We start from the raw sequence: 23,642 nt of genomic DNA on the forward strand, positions 1-23,642 counted from the left end.
GTGAGGCCACCAATGCCAAAATATCTTAGGCAGGCCCTGCCGATAGCTGACAAGGACAAGTGGGGCAGATTAAACAGCTGTTTGCACCCCCACCCCCACCCCGTCTGGAGGTATAACTGAAATAGACAGTGGACAAAATTTTATCCACCATGTTCCCCTAGCTTTACCAAGATCTGTTATGGAGTGGACATGCAGAATATACCTGAAACAAAAGCCTGAAGCGATTCGCTAGATGGGGTGGAGCTGCAATGCTAGCTTTGCAGCAGATGGGAGAGGTGTGGCTTACTGGGAAAGGGATAAGGTGGTGGGAGGTTGGTGCTGTGCATACATACCAGCAGGAGCATCAGTCTGACTGCGCATTTCCAGTAGTGGCAAATTCAGACGTGCAGGGTTCCTTCATGACAGCATGCCCTTTTCCACTTTCCGTCATCTCCCTTGTTCTCCTTGTCATCTTGCAAGTCCACAATCTACTACAACTATGTCCCTAGTACCCCATCAGGCTGTTAGCTAATGAGAAGAGTTTTCTCAGTGGTTGACTCACCTTCTTTCACTCTAACTGGAACCAGCCAGCACAAAAGGACAAGGACCTTAGTGGCTAACAAACTCCCACTTAATGCTGATTGGCTCATAGAGATAGACCTGGCCAGGACCCTGCTCGCAAAAAGCCCCCCCCCAGGACAACTATACCCATTTTCATCATGCTTTCCTGCGCACTGCCTTCTTCCTCCACCTCTCCCTCCAGATAAACAACAGCAATGCACATGCCGGGAAGCTCTTGTAGCAACTCTGCCTCACCCAGCAAGCCAATGTTGAAAGAACTGATGTAAAGGTGAAGCATGTAAGAACCTAAGAAGAGCCTGCTGGATCAGGCCAGTGACCCATCTAGCCCAGCATCCTCTTCTCACAGTGGCCAATCAGATGCCATTGTTTCCCCTCAAATTAGTCTTAGAGAAAGGTTGGGATGGGTCATGATCCAAGCCTAATTTGAAATTTACTATAAAATTGGTTCCATTCTTGTGGAGGACTTTGAGGCAACCCTACTTTTTGCATTAAGGACTTGGGAACACAGGATGTTATGTCAGTGCAAGGGGGCATATTGAGTGACTTTGGGATGTGTGTTTGGATATTCAGATCCTAGAATGTCTGCTGTTCATTCTACATGGCAATCTCAATAATTCCTGGAGAAGAAAAATCACCAGTCTTCTCGTCAAATACTTTATTATTTTTGCCATATTCTCTATGAACATCTCACCCAGTGAGAGAGTAACTTTCTGCAAAATAACCCATCTTTTAAAGCATGTCAGTCTTTATTCCCCTTATTTTAATAGCTTCCTCCCAATGCAAACCACCTTCGGTATACTATTGAGCTTCACAGTGGCTGCCTTGATTGTGCCAGGCACAGCCCTTTGCCCTCCAAACATCTCAGCAAAGCAGAATTGCCTTTCACAGTCCAAAACTTCCTGGACATCTTCTCTTTTTCCCCTCCTCCCATTTCTTCTCACACTCCACAGGCTCATTTTTGCTTTCGAGGTGGGCGATAGCTAGATGTTCGGTGCTCCCTCCGATCAAATTCATCATGGCTTTCCCTGAAAACCAAAACAGGAAGTGCAGGCAGTGTTTAATGAGAATCTGCTGTGGTGCCAAACAGAATATTCAGCAACAGGCGCTACATTCACACATTCTTGCATTGGTGTTACGGATTATAATGGTAGTGCTTCTGTCCCAATTCTTAAAATTCCTTTCACACTGCAGTACCTGTTGCGTCAAGGAATCATGGCTTTTTGACCGATTTACCACCAGGTCATGCAAATGTCAACACTGCTGCAATGAGAGCCAGTGTGGCATAGTGGTTAGAGTGTCAGACTAGGACCTGGGAGACCAGGGTTCAAATCCCTACTCAGCCATGAAGCTCACTGGGTGACCTTGGGTTAGTCACTGCCTCTTAGCCTAACCTACTTCACAGGGTTGTAGTGGGGACTAAATAGGGAGGAGGAGAACCATGTACGCCACCCTGAGCTCCTTAGAGAAAAGGTGGGATATAAATGCAATAAACAAACAAAATGAACGACTTGTTTCCATCACCCATCATGCATATGTGCACTGTAGTTTCCCCATAATTCACTGTTCAAGTGTATCTTGTCACGTTTCCCTCCTCCTTTCTCTTCTGACATTTTTGTGGGGTGTATGGGTGGGGGGAAGAACTGCTACCCACACCTATGCTGTAATATCAGCATAATTTTTGTGAGGTAAAAAAAAGGGTGGGAGCAAAGTGCATGCTGGGATACATGAGTGGTGATAGCGTGATTACACAAACTCCCATATTTACTAGATTACAGGGCTTGCAAATGGAATATTTCTGGAATCATTCATCACAAAAACAAACACTAAACTTCCACTATATTCTGTTAGATTTCTGGAACTGCCTATTATGTCATGTGAAAGACCCCCCCCCCCCAAAAAAGCTAAAATTATGAGCTGAGGAACCATCAGGGAAATAGAATAAACTGCTGTCTGAAAGCACCTAGGGACTCTCATTCAGTTATGGAGATGACAGGAAATAACCTTTCCATTGATTTGAGGCACAAACACACAGACACAACAGACAGACCATACGTCATGAATTACTAGTAGGAAGATTTTAGCTTGGTGGGCATAGGTAACAAACAGGGAGGCTTTCAGCCATACTTTTGGATCCAGCTCCAAAAAAGCATCATAATGGGGGGAAAAGCCTTCTTAGTTGGCATATAAACTGCAGAAAGGAGTGGACTGGGAAGAGTCCAGTTCACTGGGAAGTCTACCTAGCACAACCTCAATGAAAGTGAATAGAACTGTGTAAGTGCTTATACACATCTCCAGTCACTTTGAATGAGAATTTCCCACTGGACTATGCCCAGGGCTGTTTCTCCATCATAGGCAGGGCCTGAGAACACTGCAAATCCAAAGATTCTATAATCAGAATTTTATATAACACATACACAATGTGTGTGGAGTGTGTGTATTATACATAAAGCTACCATACTTCTAGAATTCCTTTACTCTGTCCATAAAAAGCAAAAGCAGAAACTATTCTGCAAAAATAAGCATGACTGATTCATGTGTTTTCTTGCCACTGCATTTTCATCATCAGATAAATCACTGTATTTTATATCAGAGTTCACACATTGTGGAGAAACTAGCTGGTTTAGGTTTCAGGACCTTAGCCTGAAGGGTAAATTCCTCCCTGCCCTACAAAGAAGAGAGAAATAGAATGCCAGTGTCGGTAATAGAACAGAGTGATAGACTTCAGGCCAAACTAGAGGCTCACTTAGTTACACAGCATGCAACTATGTATCTTATTTTTCCTTAAATTATTACAGGCATAGGGTTGTAGCTGGTTCTTGCTGAAAAGGCTGCCTGTAGGAAGGGGAGGCTTCTCTCTTCACTCTCCCACTGCTATTGGCATGGAGATTCCCCGCTTCCCCAAATGCGGCTGGAAAAGGAGTCCCCACTAGTGCCAATGAAGACTTTTGACCTAAGGCATCTAGCAGAGTGGAGGAACTGGTTTCCATTTCAATTTCAGCAGGGGGTTGAAGAGAGAAGCCTCCCTTCCCTATGCTCTGTCTTCGCAGTAAGAATCAACTCCCCCCCCCGCTCCCCAAGTCTGTAACTGTCTCAGGAAAGACAAGGTACATGCTATGTAACAAAGCAAATGTCTTGTCTGGCCCCGAGGATCCCATCCAATCTAGACATGAAGCTTACTGGATGACCTTAGGGTTGTTGGGTGGACAAAATGGGGAGGGGGGTTGGGAATCACATAAAGGTCTGGAGAACTGGCAGGATAAAAACAAATACGTTTACATACAATGGAGCCCTAGCGGAAGGCAATTCTGCTGATGCAGCAGGGGGAAGTATTTCCCACCAACTTCCCCCTCCAACAACAGCCCTCATCCCCAGCACATCAGCTCCTGTTCTCAAAGATCCCCTGCCTCTCAAAAGCATGTTTTTAAGCAGGGCAGGAAGTTGCAGCAGGGCAGAGGTGGTGGAACAGCCCTCTCTTTCTTAATATCCAAGCTATAGCGATTGCAGTTTCAGTGCTGTGTGGTTCACCTGACATGCTCACTAGTCACTTTCCACAGTCGGTCCCCTGCAACTCATGAGCTTACAGCTCTTCCTGCACACCCTAAAAACACACCTACAGCGGAAGATCATGCTACACAAACAGGAAGGAAAGCTATTGCTATTACAGGAAGCATCTCTGGCAGTAGAGGTCATCATCACAGGCATGGCAGCGCAGGGCAGCATCTTCATTGCAGATACAGCACCAGGGTAACTCTTCCTCATCACTGTCCAGCGCTCTAGCAGGCGAGATGAGAGATTTAGCAACCACTGGAGCTTGTGCCTAAAGGAGAGGGTAAAAGAAAAAAAAATGCAACAACTCCACTTCAAAAGTACCTTCTGGTATGAAAGGGAAGCTGAAGGAAATAAAAATAATTGTTTGCATTCCATAAATTTCCTTCCACCACAACTTGCACCAATTAAAAACTGAAATCCTGTGATCTAAATGTGTGCAATATTTCTGCAAATATTGCATAATGTTCTCATTTCAGGTTTCCCCCCAGTTTTTAAAAAAGCACCTAACACGTGCTTCATTTGGTTTTGAGGGGCAGAAAGCCACGTTGCAATAAGAGGAAAGATGTGATGGACAGTTGGAACACACAGGAACAGAACTGAGGTTGGGGGGCCACCTGTTAGGGATATTGTAATTGCATCCTGTACTGAGCAGAGGGTTTGACTAGATGGCCTCCCAGGGACCTTCTACCTTTATGACTGGAGGCCAGCAGGCAGAAAGACAGAACAAAGTAGGACACAGAACTCTGTTCTCTGAAGACTAAAACATTTTAAATATATGCTATGCATACATGTTTTCAAATTTGACAACTCAAAATAACATAGTGGTTAACAATGAAACAAAATGGAAATGGACTGCCTTCAAGTTGATTCCAACTTATGGCGACCCTACGAATAGGTTTTTCATGGTAAGTGGTATTCAGAGGGGGTTTACCATTGCCTCCCTCTGAGGCTGAGAGGCAGTGACTGGCCCAAGGTCACCCAGTGAGCTTCATGGCTGTGTGGGGATTCGAACCCTGGTCTCCCAGGTCATAGTCCAACACTCTAACCACTATGCCACACTAGCTCTCAGTGGTTAACAATATGAACCATTAATTCCCTGCTTTAAATTTCACCTCACCCTAGACAGCATTCTCTCATTCTAGGTCTCCACCCCCTCACCACCACCCCTGCCCTACCTTATAGGGCTGATTTAAGGATTACCAAGAATACACATGAAGTGCTTTGGACATCTGAAGCGTCCACATAAGTGCAAAGCATTAATACCTTACAGCCATGTGGATTAGACATTTGTTTTTAAAAGAATATACAGTATATGAAGACTGAGCTGCTCAGGAATCTGCTGCAGCTACCAGAATATAACCCTAATGCTGCACAAAATTTATCACCTGAATAATTACAAACAATGCCATATTTATACATGCAATAAAGGAATACATACTCCTGTTTAGTACAGGAAGAGGTACATCCGCAACAGTGAAGGCTTTACAGGAATACCCTAAAGTCATATAGGAAGCATGTGGATGAACTGCTCATTATATCCCTTGTCAACACCAGTCATGCTTGATTGTTATTTATTTTAAAGGGCACACACAAATTCAGACATCTTTTCTTATTTGTTTTCCCTTGCTTATATAGATATCAACCGCACTGTCTGTAGTTCTAGAAGAGGATGCCCATCAATCTTGACTACACCTGGAGGGCTTTGAATTAGTCAGAATTACACAGAATTAGGATACAGACTGTGGCTCAGAATTAGCAGGCTGTCAAGAAAGCATTTTGTCTTTTGCCTCTCAATTTAACTATTAGGTCTTTTTTGTTTGTTCTAGTTTAGGTGCTATTTAGCTTTATGGGAGAACACCTAAACTAAAATGGCCCTGGCTGATATCAGAGGAACACTTGGTTGCACTGAGCGCATGAAAGTCAGGGAATTTCACACATGGGATTGAACTGGCTGCTCACCTGCTTGGCCTTCTTGGCTGGTTCCTGTTGTGCAATCCCTGGTCTGGCGGATTGATCTGGAGAAATATTGAAGCCACTTGCTTCATCCAGAGCTGCCTCTTCAGTAAGCTGATGGTAAAAACAACAGCAGTTGAAACGAAATACTTTTCTTTACACAAATGTCTGCTTCATAGGCTGCTTCCTTTTACTCCTTTAATTTTTGGTTTAGTAAACATGCACACATAGGTGAACTCTTAGGGAGGAAAGAAAATTGCTTTTATAAAGAGTATGGTATATATGACCCTAAAATACTACCACTAATCATACAAATACACAGAGACAGCCTGGGTTGAAATTCCTATGCAGCCACAAAGCTTACAGGGTGACCTTTGACCAGCCAGTATCTCTATCCTTCTTCACAGACTGTAGAGGAGATAAAGAAGGGGGGGTGTTGATCACCACACTGAGCCCCTTTGGCTGGATAAATATGTAATACGACAAATAACATGGAAGTTTCTACTTTCAGAAGTTTGCCTGGCTTGTATTTCCGCCTCTAAACCCCTTTTAAAAATTCTCCTGCATTACTTTGTTTTTTAATATTTTTGTTGCTTCCTTCTTTTCATCCCATTCTTTTATTCTATTACAGCAGCCTTTCCCAACCAGCGTGCCTCCAGATGTTGTTGGACCACAACTCCCATCTTTCCTGACCATTGGCAGTGCTGGCTGAGGCTGATGGGAGTTGTGGTCCAACAACACCTGGAGGCACACTGGTTGGGAAAGGCTGTATTACAGCTTCTACTGAATATCCAAAAATAGTTCATCTTCCCAGTTCCTTCCCATTACCCTCTCGTTTTGCCAAGATAGTAAACCTGCAGGCATGGACCATTGATCGCAGTAAGACTTACTTCTGAGTAAACATGCATAAGATTGTTCACTGCTGCCACTGTAGTTTTAGACAGCATTGTGTTTTATGACACTGTAAGCTGCTTTGGGTGGGCTATACCCAAAAGGACAGCCTATATATGATTTTATAAATAAATATAATTGCACTGCACAACTCCTGCAGTTAATTGAGTATAGCTGTAATCCTATACACACCTGGGAGTACGTCTCATTTAATTCAACGGGGCTTACTTCTGAGTTGACATGTACAGAACTTCCTTACATGAAAGTGAATTGGACTAGACCTGGGACACCAGGGTTCAAATCCCCACTCAGCAATGAAGTTTGCTGGGTGACCTTGGATGAGTCACAATCTCACAGCCTAACCTACCTCACAGGGTTGCTGTGAGGATAAAATGGAGAGGGAGAAGAACCGTGTACAACACCTTGAGCTCCTTGGAGGAAGGGTGGAATATAAGTGTAATAATAATAATTTATTTATTCAAGTAAAAGCTCTACAAAATACTCTACAAGTTAGGTCTACAAGGCTTATGGACCACTCTGGGAGAATCATTAGAAACCCACTCTGAGGATGGATTTACAACAAAGAAGCTGGACACAGCAAAATTCTTGCCTATGTAGTGAGACAAAAGCAACAGGATTAACAAATGCAAAAGTTAACTCAAACTACTGTGGACCTGTTTCAAAACTCTCTGTATGGCTTCCTCCTCCTCCTCCATTTCTTCATCGCTATTGGGAAGTTTGTAGTCATCCAACGTAACTGCAAGAGTAAGAAGGGAAAACTGATGATATCATGATACTGTTTATCAAGACAGCCTGTCATCATCTCACATTTCTGTAGACATTCTTTGCCTTCTCTTGCAGATTCACCCTCTATATGGGGAGCTGTATTTTATTTTGGTTTACGTTCTTTAACTCATGTAGAATCCAGGCGAAGCTGGAGAGATAATATGAGACAACCTTACAGCATGTGTCACTAGTACACCTCCAACTCAGAAGAACAGATAGGCAGTGATATGCTGGCCTTTGGATTCAAGGTTGCTGGCATTCCACCTTCTTCCTTCTTGTTCTCTCTAGTCCTGTTTTCCCAGTGTCCAATCCATTCTCCTTCCTTCTTATCCAGCCCAGGCTCTCTAGCCAAGTATTATTTATGGCAGAGCCGCAGGAGGGACATGCTACTTTTGGTGCCAGCAGCAGTAGGATTTCATCTGGAATCATCCCACTATCACTGTAAGCAAGGCCAGCTCTAGCTGTGACTAACACAGTTGCCAATACTGACAGGACCAGTATACCTGTGCCATTAACAGCAGCTTGGTCTGCAGGCCTTAGCAGGGAATACTTTTTATGTAGTGAAAAAGCTTCAGGCACATATATTTACATATCAAACTTCTCCTAAAGGCAAAAGATCAGGCCAAGTTATAGGGTGGCATTTAAGTAATATGTTCCATCAATGCAAGGACAACAGAACTTCCCTCCCCCTGCACTCTCCCCAAATCTCAGAGGATTGGGGAACAGATTTAGGGGTGGGAGGGAGGAGGGGAAAAAGTCCTGTTGCGCTAGCAGTAATCTTAGACTTATCTAGTGCTACTTTGGACACAAACCATGGATTTCCCTGCCCCCACCCATTTAGTTGGACACCCTAGCGGTTTGCATGAGAATGGAATTAGTGATCACAGAGAGGAGCATAAAGGTACAATGCAGCTGGTCCAGTCGCATAGACTGCAACATTTTCTAACATCGGGATTACTTGAAGGAATATTAGAGAAGACCAGGGTCAGATCCAGTGCTTTGTGTTGGCCCTCTTCCTGTGTCAATGGACCATCTCACATGCAAGTTTGTTCTGGTAGGCTTACCGCACAGTGGCAACAAGCAACTGGCAACAAGCAGTGCCAAGCAACTGGCGGGCAGCTGTCATTTTGGTTTCCCAAAATGCCTCAGGAGTGATGCTACATCAAGGACACTGTGCAAAATCAGACTAGCAGATCTCATACCTACACTTGGGAGTGGATTAGAGTAGCAGAAAAAAATAAATAAAGGGGGCCCATGGCAGGCAGCAGTGATGGGCTCCAGCAGATGTTCAAGGATACCATTTGCTGAAGCCAGGCCCGGAGAAAGACACACCTATGTACTGAATTTGCCTATAGGCCTGTTTAAACAAAGTGGGCTTTGTCTTCACAATTTTGTTTGTGAAAGAAATGAAGAGTTCCCGTTTCAAGTCAAGTCTGAGCTATCCACCCATACTAATTATTTGTTCAAAAAAGAAAAACAACACACCCACAATCCTAGCACCACAAAACAGTATTTTTTCTTGAGAAGAGTGTTGCAGAAACATTCCCATCAATCAATAAAGAGTTATTTCTTTCAAGGCTCTGCTTACTGTAATATTTCACGTTACACACCTTTCTCAGGATCTTGGCCTCTGAGCGCAGCCAATCGCTTGGCCACTTCTAGAATCTTCTCCTGCCTGGTATTCTCCTCCCTCAGCTCAGCAGCTGCCTCCACCAGAAGTCTATTCTTCTCCTCCTCCAATTGCTTGGGATCCAGGTCAGTAGCACCAGCAATACTATCGGTTCGATTTAAGTCATTTAAAGTCTGGGCCCTAACTTCTGGAAAAAGCAGAGGTTTGGGGTGAATCCATGCTTATATGGCCATTGCATGATGACTGCACCTCAGATGATGCACGTACCACAAACCTCACAAACCAACAGACAGAAGATTTATTATCCCCCTTCATCACAGACACAACATTAATTCCCTCCATAATGTCTTGTCAGTCCATAAAAGGGATTGTTGGTACCATAAGAGCAAATAAGAACCAGCAACTACACTAAAAACACATCTAGACCAATGAAAGCACTAAGGTCTAATAAATAATTATACCTAAACCCATTTTGTAAATTCAACAACCCAGCAAAATCCTGTTTAAGAGAATGTGAAAGAGAACAAAAAAGTGTTCAGGGCCTTTTTAAAAGGTCTGTTGGGGTTTATTTTCCTAAAAAAGCAGTACAAGATACTTAAAAATATACTAAGGGATATGCTTTTATGCTTGTAGTATGTGGTATTTATAGCAAACTTCTGCAGCATGTGTGTATGTGTGCACGCACCCAGAAAAATTGTGACCTGGTTGTGGAAGCAACAGAACAGTTCAGCTAGTTTGAAGCAGCAGCCGTTGTGGATAGTGCTCATTGGCTAGAGCATGTGACATCACCAAGGCACCGCTTCCTCTCACCCAGTCCCCAGAACAGTTTCCCACCTATTTTTAAACATGTTTTCTTTTAAAAAAAGATGAAAAATTAATACATAAATGTACACATGGCACTTTCATTTTTTTAAAAAGAGGAACATGAAAGGAAAGTGGGGTGAGGCTCATAGCTGATCTAGATTTTGAGTTGCTGGAGTGTGTTGCATGCAAACTGCAAGGCCAGGTTCTCACCTCAGGGCTTGAATATTTTTTTCTCCACCTAGTGAAAATTCACACAACCTCCCATTGCTATTTCTCTTTAATTTTTTTATTTGTCTTCAGTTAAGGACTCTGAAGAGTTCCCCTCTTGAGAAACCTTCCGGTGGCCACACCATGCCAGTGGTGGATAGAAGCAGAGGCAGAAGTGAACAGGGCAACTGATGTGACTTTCACCTTTGCACAGCAGGCTCCATTTCACTCACACAAAGGTCAGAGGTTTCTGCATCTTCCACTGAGTCTCCAACTTCCATCCAGGGAAGTAAAAGGCATAGTGACAGTTCAAGGACATGTTGCTGACAGGAAAAAGCACTGAAGACCAAGAGCAGCTGACCCAGCGGTGTGGAACAGCCCTTTCTTTTGTGGCGCCGCTGCTGCTTACCAGGACAGTTGGGGGTGGGGCAGAGGGGTGGAGGACTGTGTGAATGCAGTAGCAGAACCAATCCGTTGCTTCTGCTAGTGTGCCTGCACATCCCTGACATTGCTGCCATTGCCCAGCCCCAGCAAGCCCCAGCCTTTTCTGACTGAGTACTGTTCACTGATCATCTTCTGGTCTTGTTCTGTTATTTTAACTATTATTTCTGGTGTATATTTTATACTGACAGTTTTCTGTACACTGCTCTGATTTTTTTTTAATGTGAGCAGTATCTAAATCTTTTGGGGGGAAATGAATAAAAGAGAGGGTCAATAAAATATTGACACAGTGCACCATGACTCTGATCAAAGTATGGTGAGTGACTGGACTTGTATTGGATATATTTGTATATGTTGGTCATTTATAATGGTGTCCTCTGAAGTCTTTTGGTGTACCTGTTTGTACCTCCATTTTAAAAGGACAAGAAAGAAAGAAAGAAAGAAAGAAAGAAAGAAAGAAAGAAAGAAAGAAAGAAAGAAAGAAAGAAAGAAAGAAAGAAAGAAAGAAAGAAAGAAAGAAAGAAAGAAAGAAAGAAAGAAAGAAAGTAACCTTGAGATGTCACTCCTGAGCCACCGCTCTCATCAATGGCGACTTCCTCAGCCATCTGGCTCAGCAGGTCATATGACTGCTCAAACTGTGTTTTGGCATCAAGGACCTCACGTACCTAACAAAAGCAAAAGAAGGAGAAACAGACAGGGATGCACAAGCTATACAATCAACAGAAGAAGCCCAAACATGACAACTTCCCAAATGTCTCCAGGAGGCCTGGGGCATTTCTATTCTTTTAAGCCAACCTAATATTTTTAGAATCATTAAGGGCCAGAACAGCTGCTGAAATAGGCTGGCTGTGACAGGACCAAAAGCTAAACAGGAATAGGTTTCTACCAGCTCTGTCAGCAGCCCTACAGTTCGACATGAAATCAAAGCATCAAGAAAATTTCTAACAATTTTCCAAATTTGGTATAACTACAGTGGTAGTGGCAGGGAATCAGCCTAAGCATAGCCTTTAAACTCTTTCCAGAAAGGTAGTCACTTTATTCTGATGCAGCAAAAACAAGGGCTCTAGTGGTATCTTAAATACCATTGTGGCATAAGGTCTTATGTTAACACTCCATGCATCTGATGAAGTGGGGTCTAGACCACAAAACCTCATGCCATAATAAATTAGTCTTTAAGTTGCTCAAAGACTCTATCTTGTTTTTTCATCATGAAATCCACACCTTTATTTCTATTTCAGACAAGATGCTCAGAAGATTCTCATGAGGAAAAGCATAGATATGAGAAGATGTATATGACTAAAAGAATAACAACTCTTCTAAAACCTCTTGCACAACAGCGAGAAGCAGGCTCTGGAAAAGACACGGCTGGGGAGCCTCTGGCCCTCCAGATGTTGCTGGACTACAACTTCCATCATCCCTGATTGCTGGCCACGCTGGTTGGGATTGATGGGAATTAGAGTCCAACAACATCTGGAGGGTCACAGATTTCGTATCCTTGGAAAATGATATTAAAAAGGTAATAATAATCTTACTGGTCTGGGAGCTGAGGAGGGGAGCGGTCTGCCCTGCAAGGCTGCCAGACGGTTTTCCATCTCCTGGGCTGATGGAATGGGTCTTGCAGGGTCTTCTTTCAGTGCCGCCAGTCTAGATTCTATCTCAGCCTGAGATGGAATGGATTCTGCTCAATTAAGAACAAACCTGTTTACTGAGACCAAGAAGCTTTTGTAACTTACCTTACATTAAAACAGATAAGCAATTATTTTCCCCTCCAGTCATCATACTGAATAGAGCCAGAAGATACGCAGAACCACATGTGATATTGGAATAAATTTTCTCCCCCCTCTTTCCAAGGCTACTGTATATGCATTCAGCATCCCCAAATCCTGCTGCCTGAATAAAGCCTAAGTAACAGACAATAATTGTTGCATTGTCTGCTATCTGTAGTGGACAAAGAGTTATTTAGAACACTGAAGCTCCACCCGCTGACCACTGGAGGTCCTTCTCATTTCATCTGCGGTTTCATCAGACATTGTCCATGCATCAAGGAATATTGCTTCTGAAAGCTCAAAGGCTAGAAACTAGCTTAAAAAATATGCGGTTCCTTTCAAAAACCTGCAAAAAGCATCCACCAAATGCTAGATTTTTGCCTTGTGTAGCAAACCCATGAACACCCTATACACCTTGTTGTTATATGCCCTCAAGTCGATTCCGACTTATGGCAACCCTATGCATCCTTTTTTTGGTTGTATTCATAGGGTTTTCATGGTAAGAGGTATTCAGAGATTTACCACTGCCTTCCTCTGAGGCTAGTCTTCTCCAGCTGGATACGGCCTGCTCAGCCTACCACTGCTGCACAGTCCTTGCCTAAGTACAGTATCTCCTGGTAAACAACAGGGCCTGAATGAGAGCAGTGGTTTTTCTCTGATGCCTCTCCTTCAGCACATTCAAATGAACAAAGCCAGTTTACCTTAGTGCATCATATGAATCAGGGCTTATTGTCTGTTTTGCTCCAGACAAACCTTGGGCTGTAAATCAAGAACAAACCTTGGTTACAGCTCAGGGTTTGTCTGGGGTAAAACAAATCATTAGCTTGGATCAGACAACACGCTAAGCAAAACCATGCCTTAGTCCACAGCCCTGCAGCAGGACTAGAGGAGGAGTCAAGCAGTCACAATCTGCTCTCCAGGAATCCATGATTTGGCTTAGCATTAAGGGTGAACTGCATCAGCACGTGACTGATCTGTTGTGCAAACTAACAGTTAGGGTATATAGCTCACAGTCTTGCTATATTCTGCTTTTCCATGCTGCTTCAAGCTTGAAAGATAAGGACACCTCCTCCCCTCCACTTGCAAAGCTGGGAATTCATTTTCTGAATTCTGTTTTATGTTACGTCTGAAGCAGATTTGTTCAGGCACTCCTAGCAAGCAACTCTAAAAATAGAAAGCAACTTACTGGGCTTTGTTTCCTTCTTAAGCCTCTCCAGTCTCTCTGCTAGAACTTGATCCTCTTTTGATACCCCCTGATATCTAGGGTCTGCTTGGGGCTGAGACGTCAACAAACCCTTCTGAAATCCCTGCGGCTGGTTCTGCTTGGCCCCAAGGGCTGCTATGCGCCTGCAAGAAGAGGAACCAGCAGGTGTTAAAAAAAAAGAGAATAATTTTAAAATCATTTTCCATGTTCCTCTCTAGTGGTTGGTTCACACACACACGATTTGATCTTTGGAGTGTCACATGCGTGCACCATCACAGATGAAGCGCTAGTGATGGAATTCCCCAATCACATAAAACACAGTCATGTTTGCCAAGCCCATTCACTTGTTCAGCTGGAGTCAAGTACTGAGCAATCATGGAGTACAGATGCATGTGTGAATCAGTCCTAAAAGACATGTAATTTAGATGAAGGTCATCCAGCAACTATAGAACACTACCTTCTCTCGACAAGTGAGCATGAGTGGAAAAGAAGCATGGCTATGCCAAGAAGAAACAAGAGCTGCTATTTCAGCAGCAACACTACTCTTGTTCAGATTGAGAAAGCAATTTTAAGTTTTCATCCTCAACTTTAGGGCTTCAAATCCTGACACAAACTAGGGATCTAGAACTTTACAAATGGCTAATTAATAGCTAATGAGTTCATGGAAATTAATAGCTAATGAGTTAATGGTCTCAGTCCAATTCAGAATAGAGACAGTAATCTATAAAATGAGCATGCATATACACCCTTTTTTGCAATACATGTCAAGGATATGGAACCAAGCCACTTAGGTCACTATTTGGACTCACTTTTTATAGTTCTCTGGTGGAGACCATTTAGCTGTATTTGACTGAGGCATGCCACTGAAAAGCAAAATGAGACACATCATAATGGCAGAACATAAATCCTTTCTTTATCATGGCAGGGCATGCCCTCAGCCACGACCCCATCTTGCCTTCTATCCTATCAGAAGCCCCAGCTACAGTGCTAATATACTTCAGTCTACTTCTCAAAAATAGCAGGTATGAGGATTAAAAGCAGTTTCTTGATTGTACCACTTCAGCCCGAATTTACCCAACTGAAGGCTCCTCCATATAAAAAGCAAAACAAAAACACTCTTCCATCAATGCACACAGAAAACTAGACATGAAGGAGAAGGGACCTAGCTTAAACGTCCCCCTAAGTTACCAGTTGTCTGTGTTACACAACTAACTTAAGTCACATTGATTTCAGCCAATCTACTCCAAGGGTGGGGGAATCAGGGACCAAATGAGGCCCTCAGGAATTTCCCCAGGCCACACCCTCCACCACACTTGCCTCACACCCTCCTTGAATGCTTTTGCCCGGCTAGAACGTGTTCTTGGGCTGTAATAATGCCGCTTGTTTGCACTGATCGGGAGAGGTGTAGAACCTTCTGACTTTTGCATGCCTGGAATGAAACATACTGTACAGATATAAGAGACACATCTGCTGCTTCATCTACATTCACTTTTGGTCTTACCCAGTAGGATATGGCAAATTTCAGAAGTGCAGGGTCCCTTCAGGATAGTCACATCACACCCCTTGACAGCCCCGCCCCCAGGATTCACTGTCTCTTCTCAATTACAGAACCAGAACAAAACTATTGAGTGCATAGCTTCCCTCCTCCAAAAAGTTATTTATTTATTTAATTTGTATCCCACCCTTCCTCCCAGCAGGAGCCCAGGGCGGCAAACAAAGCACTAAAACACTTTAAAACATCATAAAAACAGATCTTAAAATACATTAAAACAAAACAGCATTAAAAACATTTTAAAAAACAACCTTAAAAAGGGTTAAAACATTATTAAAAAACATATTAAACAATTCTGACACAGTTCTCTCTCTGGGGGCTAAATGTTTCCAGAAACCCTTTGATTGTTGTTGTTATATGCCTTCAAGTCGATTACAACTTATGGCGACCCTATGAATCAGTGGCTTCCAATAACATCTATCATGAACCACCCTGCTCAGATCTTGTAAGTTCAGGTCTGTGGCTTCCTTTATGGAATCAATCCATCTCTTGTTTGGTCTTCCTCTTTTTCTACTCCCTTCTGTTTTTCCCAGCATTATTGTCTTTTACAGTAAATCATGTCTTCTCATTATGTGTCTAAAGTATTATAATCTCAGTTTCATCATTTTGGCTTCTAGTGATAGTTCTGGTTTAATTTGTTCTAACACCCAATTATTTGTCTTTTTCGCAGTCCATGGTACGTGCAAAGCTCTCCTCAAACACTACATTTCAAATTAGTTGATTCTTCTCTTATCCGCTTTTTTCACTGTCCAACTTACACATCCATACATAGAGATTGGGAATACCATGGTCTGAATGATCCTGATTTTAGCGTTCAGTGATACATCTTTGTATTTGAGGACCTTTTCTAGTTCTCTCATAGCTGCCCTCCCCAGTCCTAGCCTTCTTCTGATTTCTTGACTATTGTCTCCATTTTAGTTAATGACTGTGCCAAGGTATTGATAATCCTTGACAAGTCCAATGTCCTCATTGTCAACTTTAAAGTTACATAAATCTTCTGTTGTTATTACTTTAATCTTGACGTTCAGCTGTAGTCCTGCTTTTGTGCTTTCCTCTTTAACTTTCATCACCATTCGTTACAAATCATTACTGTACTGGTTTCTGCTAGTAGTATGGTATCATCTGCATATCTTAAATTATTGATATTTCTCCCTCCAATTTTCACACCTCCTTCATCTTGGTCCAATCCCGCTTTCTGTATGATATGTTCTGCACATAGATTAAACAAATATGCTGATAAAATACACCCCTGTTTCACACCCTTTCTGACTGGGATCCAATCAGTTTCTCCATATTCTGTCCTTACAGTAGCCTCTTGTCCAGAGTATAGGTTGCGCATCAGGACAATCAGATGCTGTAGCACCCCCATTCTTTTAATGCATTCCATAGTTTTTCATGATCTACACAATCAAAGGCTTTGCTGTAATCTATAAAGCACAGGGTGATTTCCTTCCAAAATTCCTTGGTCCGTTCCATTATCCAACATATGTTTGTGGTATGACCTCTGGTGCCTCTTCCCTTTCTAAACCCAGCTTGGACATGTGGCATTTCTCGCTCCATATATGGTAAAAGCCTTTGTTGTAGAATCTTGAGCATTACTTTACTTGCGTGGGATATTAAGGCAATAGTTTGATAATTACTGCATTTCCTGGGATCCCGTTTCTCTTTGGAATTGGGATATGTATTATGGAACGATCTCCCTGACAAGGTGCACCTGGCGCCAACACTGTTATCTTTTCAGCGCCAGGTCAAGACTTTTCTCTTCTCCCAGGCATTTTCGCATGTGTTTTTAAATTGTTTTAAATTTTTATATTGTGTTTTAAATTGTTTTTAAAAGATGTGTTTTAAATTTGTATATTTGTTTTTTAATGTTTTTAGTTACTGTAAATCACCTAGAGAGCTTCAGCTATGGGGCGGTATATAAATACAATAAATAAATAAATATATCAAATGCTTCCAGTCTGTGGTCCATGGTTTTATTTTCCATATTTGTTGACAATTTTTTGTCAACATTTGGACAGATTTGGTCTCAGTAGCTTGTAGCAACGCTATTAGTATGCCATCTGTTCCTGGTGATTTGTTTCTTCCAAGTATTTTAAGAACAGCTTTCACTTCACATTCTAAAATTTCTGGTTCTTCATCATATGGTTCCTCCATGAGTGAATCTGTCATCCTTGCATCTCTTCAGTGTATTGCTTCCATCTTCCTTTTATTTCATCTCAGTCAGTCAGTGTGTTCCCCTGTTGATTATTCAGTATCCCTACTCTTGGTTTAAATTTCCCTTTAATTTCTCTAATCTTTTGGAATAGGGCTCGGTCTACCCTTTTAGTTGTCCTCTTCTATTTCTATACAATAACTATTGTAATAGTTCTTTGTCCCTACATACTAGTCGCTATATTGTTGCATTTAGGGTTCTAACTGTGTTTCTGTCTCCTTTTGCTTTTGCTTTCCTTCTCTCTTAACAGTTTCAAGAGTTTCTTCAGTCATCCACTGAGGTCCTTCTCTCTTTTTAACTAGAGGCATTGTCTTTTTGCATTCTTCCCTGATAACGTCTCTGACTTCACTCCATAGTTCTCGTTCTCTGTCAACTAAGTTTAAAGCCTTGTATTTTGGCATTATGATTGCTTTGTTCTTCTTCTTTAGCTTTACTCTGATATTTGATATTACCAGTTCATGATCTGTACCACAGCCTGCTCCTGGTCTTATTTTCACAGAAAGTATGGAACTTCTCCATCTTCTGCTACCAATTATATAATCAATTTGGTTCCTATATTGACCATTTGGTGATGTCCACGTGTACAGTCATCTTTTCGGTTGCTCAAAAAATGTGTTTGCAAGAAACAAATTATTGGCTTCACAGAATTCAATAAGTCTTCCTCATTCTTCATTTCTATCTCCCAAGCCCCATTTTCTCATGATCCCTAGTTTTTCTCTGTTCCCTACTTTTACATTCCAGTCCCACATGATTATCAGCACCTTGTTTTGGTGTGTGATCAATTTCTTCCTGTTCTTCTGCATAAAGTCTCTCCAATTCCTCTTCTTCTGCATTTGCCATTGAAGCGTACACTTGGATGATGGTTATGTTAATAGGCTTCCCGTTTAATCTCATTGATATCACTCGCTCAGACCTTGCATTGTAGGTCCTAATTGCTTTTGTTACATCACTTCTCACTATTAAAGCAACCCTGTTTCTTCTTAATTTCTCATTTCCTGCATAAAATATTTTGTCGTTGTCTGACTGAAAATGTCCCATTACCGTCCATTTTAATTCACTGATGCCAAGTATTGTAATGTTGATACATTCCATTTCTTGCTTGACGATTTCTAACTTTCCCTGGTTCATGCTTCTCACATTTCATGTTCCTATTGTGTCATACAACTCCGGACTCTACTTTTGCATCTGCGCGCATCAGCCTCTGGGCCTCCTTTTGGCTTTGACCCAGTGGCGTCATTAGTCACAGGGATACTAGTGCTTTTCCATTGCTCTTCCCCAGTAGGTTGATGAGTACCCTCTGACCTGGGGGTCTGATCTTCCAGCACTATCTCGTGTTGCATTTTGGACACTCTGTTCATAGGGTTTTCATGGTAAGAGGTATCCAGAGGTGGTTTACCATTGCCTTCCTCTGAGTTTGGATGCATCTTAGTCTGGTATCTCAGCTTTGACCATTCTGCCTTGGGTGCCCCTGCTAGGAGTCTAGCCTCTTGGTCTAGACTCCTGAGGGCATTGCTGTCAGCTTCTTCAACACTCTCAAACCCTCTTACCACATTAAGGTGTGCATCCCAGAGGGGGAACCTTTTGATTAAGAATTCTGAAATGAAGCCAAATGTGAGACTAGGATTTGAGAGATGAAGGTACTTTGCCATGACGGTCACTTGTCACTTAACCTAGGAGCCAATCAATCAGCATGAAAGAGGAGGCGTGTGTTAACTACTGAGAAGAATCTTCTCAGTGATTAACTCACCTCCTTTTTTCCTGATTGGCTCCAATCCGCACGAAAGGTCAAGGAAGCATGCTGTTAGCCAAGTGAGAAGACTCTTTTCAGTGGCTAAAATGATCCCCTTTCATGCTGTCTGGTTTGTACATAGGGACCCTGCTCCCCAAAAAGTAAGGGGTCTAGACCCCCACAACCCTGGATGACTACTCCCCTGGTTTGCCCACCACTGACATACAGCCCCCCAAAGGTTACTCATGAGAAAATGCAGCTCTCAGGCTGAAAAAGGTTCCCCATCCCTAGTCTACTCAAAGCAGAACTTAATCCGGAAAGGCCCTGGCAGCATCGTATGGACTGTACATTCCCTACAAGTTGCTGTGGGGAATCTCCACCAAGCATGTAGAAATACTGAAGTGGCAAGTCACTGCAGGACAAGTTCCACTGCCTTAACAAAACTACAAACCCACCAGTTAGAACCACAGTTCTGGCTCTTACCTTGTTAATTCCCCGTGACATTGCTTGCAAACCTTCTGTTGTGTGTTTCCACAACAGGGAACAATGGCACTGAATCCAAGGCAGCCTGAGCAAAATGCTCGGCCACAATTCTTGCATCCACACTGAGAGAAAGAAAAAGGGGAAAAGGAAGAAAGTATTCTTAATGCCCTGCTGCAATAATATTAAGAAGTCTAAATGACACTTTCTTCAACAGGTTCACAAGGGGGATGCTTCCACACCAAAACATTATATGTCAGAGTCTTTGATCATTTGCTGCCTTTTGAAAGCAAACATGTTCTTGTGAATATGGCAAGTATTTGCCAAAAGTATTTCAGCAAGCCTATCCAGACATTATATTTGTTTTAAACATTTTATTGATTTTCTCTTTGGTTTTAATGATGATTTCATGAATATTTATTTATTTATTTATTGCATTTATACCCCGCCTTTCTTTTCATTAAACCCAAGGCGGCTTACATATGGTTCCCAGGCAGTCTCCCACCCAGGCACTGGCCAGACCTGACCCTGCTTAGCTTCAGCAGGCTGCTGGCCTCATGTGCCTTCAGACCATAGCCTACTTGTTCTTAATTGGTTTGTAGATTTTACTCATGTTTTATACAGTATATAATTGGATTTGAGGGTTTTTTTTAAGTGAGTGCATTATAAATTTTCTAAATAAATAAATATAAATATTTTTCATACAATTCATAAAGAGGTTTTTTTTGTTTCATTAGACGAAATCGATATCCAAAGACATCCATTTGAATTTCAGCCATTCCACGCATTATGTAGCTGCAGAACTTTGCCATCAAACTCAACAAAGGCAGCAGACAACCCTGACTTTTATTTATGTAGGATTTCAAACATGTTTGCCGCATTTGCACATTACATTTTTAGATGTACACTATGAAGAGCAATCCTATGTATATATATATTCAGGTGTCCCACTGTGTTCAATGGGGCTTACTCCCATGGAAGTGTACACAGTTTTGCATCCTTAATGATACAGAGTATTTTAGATATTTATAGTCTGCTTAATATCAAAGCAGTCTCTAAGTGGTTTATAAAATATTTTACAATACACAGAGAGACAGAGAAACTAAAATGCAACAAAGCAATATGATACAATAAAAACTTAGAAAGGTGTATACCTAAAAAAGACTGTATGAATCAGCCCTAATTCTCACTTTGAAAGCCAACATAGAAACAACATTTTCATTCCTTCACACCACAGTAAAGAGGACTTTACATTTTATTTGGAATGACACAACAGAATGTTGAATATGATAAAAAGCTTTATTATAGATAACGATTAACTTAATACATATACATAAACAAACTGATAGTTAGAATCATCAATATATAGTGAAGAAAAACATCTCAATGGCATCGACATGCTCCCAAGTGCATCCTTAAATTCTAAGAATAACCTAGTTCATCTTCATCTATCTATGTAACGTAAACAGATGAAAAGGGATGGCACATCAACATTGGATGCTTTGACTCTCCATTAAGATTATGAAAAATAAAAATAATCTATCATCTTCAGTGTGTACATGCATCATTAATGGAAACACCACTAAAATAACTAAACTTTGACCAAATGCAGCAGAAGAAAACACCAATCACAAAATGACTGGAGTCTTGGGCTCTAGTGGCCCATTATAGGAGAGAAATACAAATTCTACTCTTCAGACGCAGTTTCTGAAGACAAAGATGAGAAAAACTTACCTGTTTCTTGAAGACAGTAAACTTTGATGCACAGCCATAACATCTGCTATCCATTGTGTCAGATAAGGTGGCACACTCAGTTCACAAAAATGCACAAATGGAGACACATGATTCTATTCTGTCTGCATTCAGCTTTTCAACTTTCCTCCTTTTTCAGGGAGAGACCAAACAATAAGAGAGTGTAGTTATAGAATGTTTGTAATGGACCACTGAAAACATGCCATGTTCTGGGGCTCATGCAGTCAAAAGAAAAAGTGTGGATATCACACTTGCTTAACTTTTTAATGAAAGCATAAGCAGTAACAGCAATTGTTACCATCGATTTAGTGATTTAATAACATTTCAAAGTAAAGAAAACATACACCAAGACTCTTCTATAAATGTCCTTTCTTAAGAGACCTTAACACTTCATCTTGGTAACCCTTCATAATTTAATGGGAGGAATGTTTGGATCTCCTAAAAGAAAGCCTTTTAGGTTGCAGCACTCTCTAACAGTTTCAGATGCAAGCAGTGTCCCCAGAACTCTGTGAGTAATGGGTTAGCACCCCATTAGTTCCAATTATCCTCATCACAGATAACAAATGCAATAATCTACAATGAACCAATTACAAGAGAAAGGTGAATTGGCTATGCACATTGTTGAAGGGATGTGTGTGTTAATCATCCTTTCCCCAGGCCACTAGCACATCACCATCCCCACTAACACAATTCTAGAGGACAGCATCCTGGAGACAATCTTTAAAAATAAAAAGAGAGATTATTTTCCTGCCATACCCCAGGGCTTTCAGAGAAGACCACATATCCTTTTATTTCCACAATATCGTAAAATTCAGAAGCAGTTCAGCCGATACATTGACATATTAGCATCCTGGAATTCCCACTTGTAAGCCTTTTACTTATCTCACGACAGCAGAAAACTTTAGTCTTTTTAAAGACCTGCAACATGGAATTGACTTTTAATTATTTAAAATACATATTGCAGGTGATATCTTTTCCTTTCCATCTCTTTCTCTGTGTATAATTATCCTCTCTTTCTAAAAGAAAACAGCAACAACATGGAAACAATGATGGTGAAAGGCTGAAAGCACCACCAGAGCAACCCACCTTCGCTTGACTAGGGGTGTTATTATCCAACTTGGGTTACCCGAATCAGCAGTTGCAGAGCAATGCACTACACCTGAACTTGACTGCGGTTTTACTACAGAAGAGCAAAAAGCAGCAGGTGCACCCACATCACATTCTAGAAATCAAATGTCAAACTGCACACACAATCTCTGAAACTGAGGTGGCAAGTTGTGTAAATGAACCAAGGCTAAGCAGAACGCATCCCCTGGACAGACCCTGAGCGAAACATCAGAACAAGCAACTGCTGGAAGAAAGGACAACATAATCTAGTATAGCTTGATAATACAGTAATACCTCAGTTAATGAAATAAATGCATTCCTGGACATTACTTCTTTAACAGAAACTTTGGTACCAAAGGTAGAAATAGCATGGAAACAACAGAGACAGCTTCCTACACCACAAAAAAGAAAGAGCAGTTCAACATATTTCAGCAAACTTTTTATTCAAATACTCATAACAACACTCATGTCTGAAATGAAACAACCAGGTCAGGCAAGCTTTTCATACAGGCCACTTGAAGGCTTCGTACACTCAAGCAGGGCAAGCAAGGGGCAGCTGCCACCACCCTGTGGTCTCTCTCTCTCTCTCTACCATCCTCCCCTACACTCGAGCAGACGCATCTGCAGTAAACGGTGCTTCCAGGGCACCCAAAGCACTGCTCACTGCGGAGGCACCTGCACCACCTGGAAAGGAGCAACATTCCAGCCATGCGTGAGAGAGCTGACTGCAACAGCTACAATCCAGTAGACAAGGAGCCACATTCTGACTAGGTCAGACCGTGCACCCCCACCTCCCCAAAAAGACTTTGTTAAAAAGAGTTTCTTTCCTGGAGGATTTGTTAACTGAGGTATTACTATACTCACTTTATTGCAGGAAGAGTGAGGGCCGAGTGTTAGACACCCATCCCTCCAAACAGATCTTCTTCTCTAAGAGGAAGAAACAAAAAAACTACATTTCCCAAGAACCCATGAAGCCACCCCCTCCTTCCCTTGAGCAGTGTCTGCTGGGAGTTCT

General features: G+C 41.9%; 1 protein-coding gene across 4 annotated transcripts; it reads right to left on the reverse strand.

The window, feature by feature from the left end:
- Nucleotides 1–1,201: 1,201 nt before the first annotated feature.
- On the reverse strand, nucleotides 1,202–23,633 carry ZFYVE19 (zinc finger FYVE-type containing 19). 4 transcript variants are annotated; one of them, XM_061611415.1, is made up of 12 exons: nucleotides 23,492–23,633; nucleotides 21,503–21,650; nucleotides 19,772–19,893; nucleotides 14,602–14,655; nucleotides 13,775–13,935; nucleotides 12,355–12,500; nucleotides 11,373–11,487; nucleotides 9,351–9,554; nucleotides 7,629–7,711; nucleotides 6,070–6,177; nucleotides 4,224–4,378; nucleotides 1,202–1,586 (listed from the first exon to the last, which is right to left on the reverse strand). In XM_061611415.1, the coding sequence occupies exons 2-12, from the start codon at nucleotides 21,554–21,556 to the stop codon at nucleotides 1,514–1,516; spliced, it is 1,275 nt and encodes a 424-aa protein (XP_061467399.1). In that variant the 5' UTR covers nucleotides 21,557–21,650; nucleotides 23,492–23,633; the 3' UTR covers nucleotides 1,202–1,513. The 4 variants fall into 4 exon arrangements, with proteins under 4 accessions (XP_061467399.1, XP_061467397.1, XP_061467398.1 ...); XM_061611413.1 differs by having other exon boundaries at nucleotides 9,351–9,557; nucleotides 23,492–23,632; XM_061611414.1 differs by lacking the exon at nucleotides 23,492–23,633 and adding an exon at nucleotides 22,277–22,357 and having other exon boundaries at nucleotides 9,351–9,557.
- Nucleotides 23,634–23,642: the final 9 nt, after the last annotated feature.

The sequence above is a fragment of the Rhineura floridana genome, chromosome 2 (assembly GCF_030035675.1).
Source record: "Rhineura floridana isolate rRhiFlo1 chromosome 2, rRhiFlo1.hap2, whole genome shotgun sequence".
Lineage (NCBI taxonomy): Eukaryota > Metazoa > Chordata > Lepidosauria > Squamata > Rhineuridae > Rhineura > Rhineura floridana.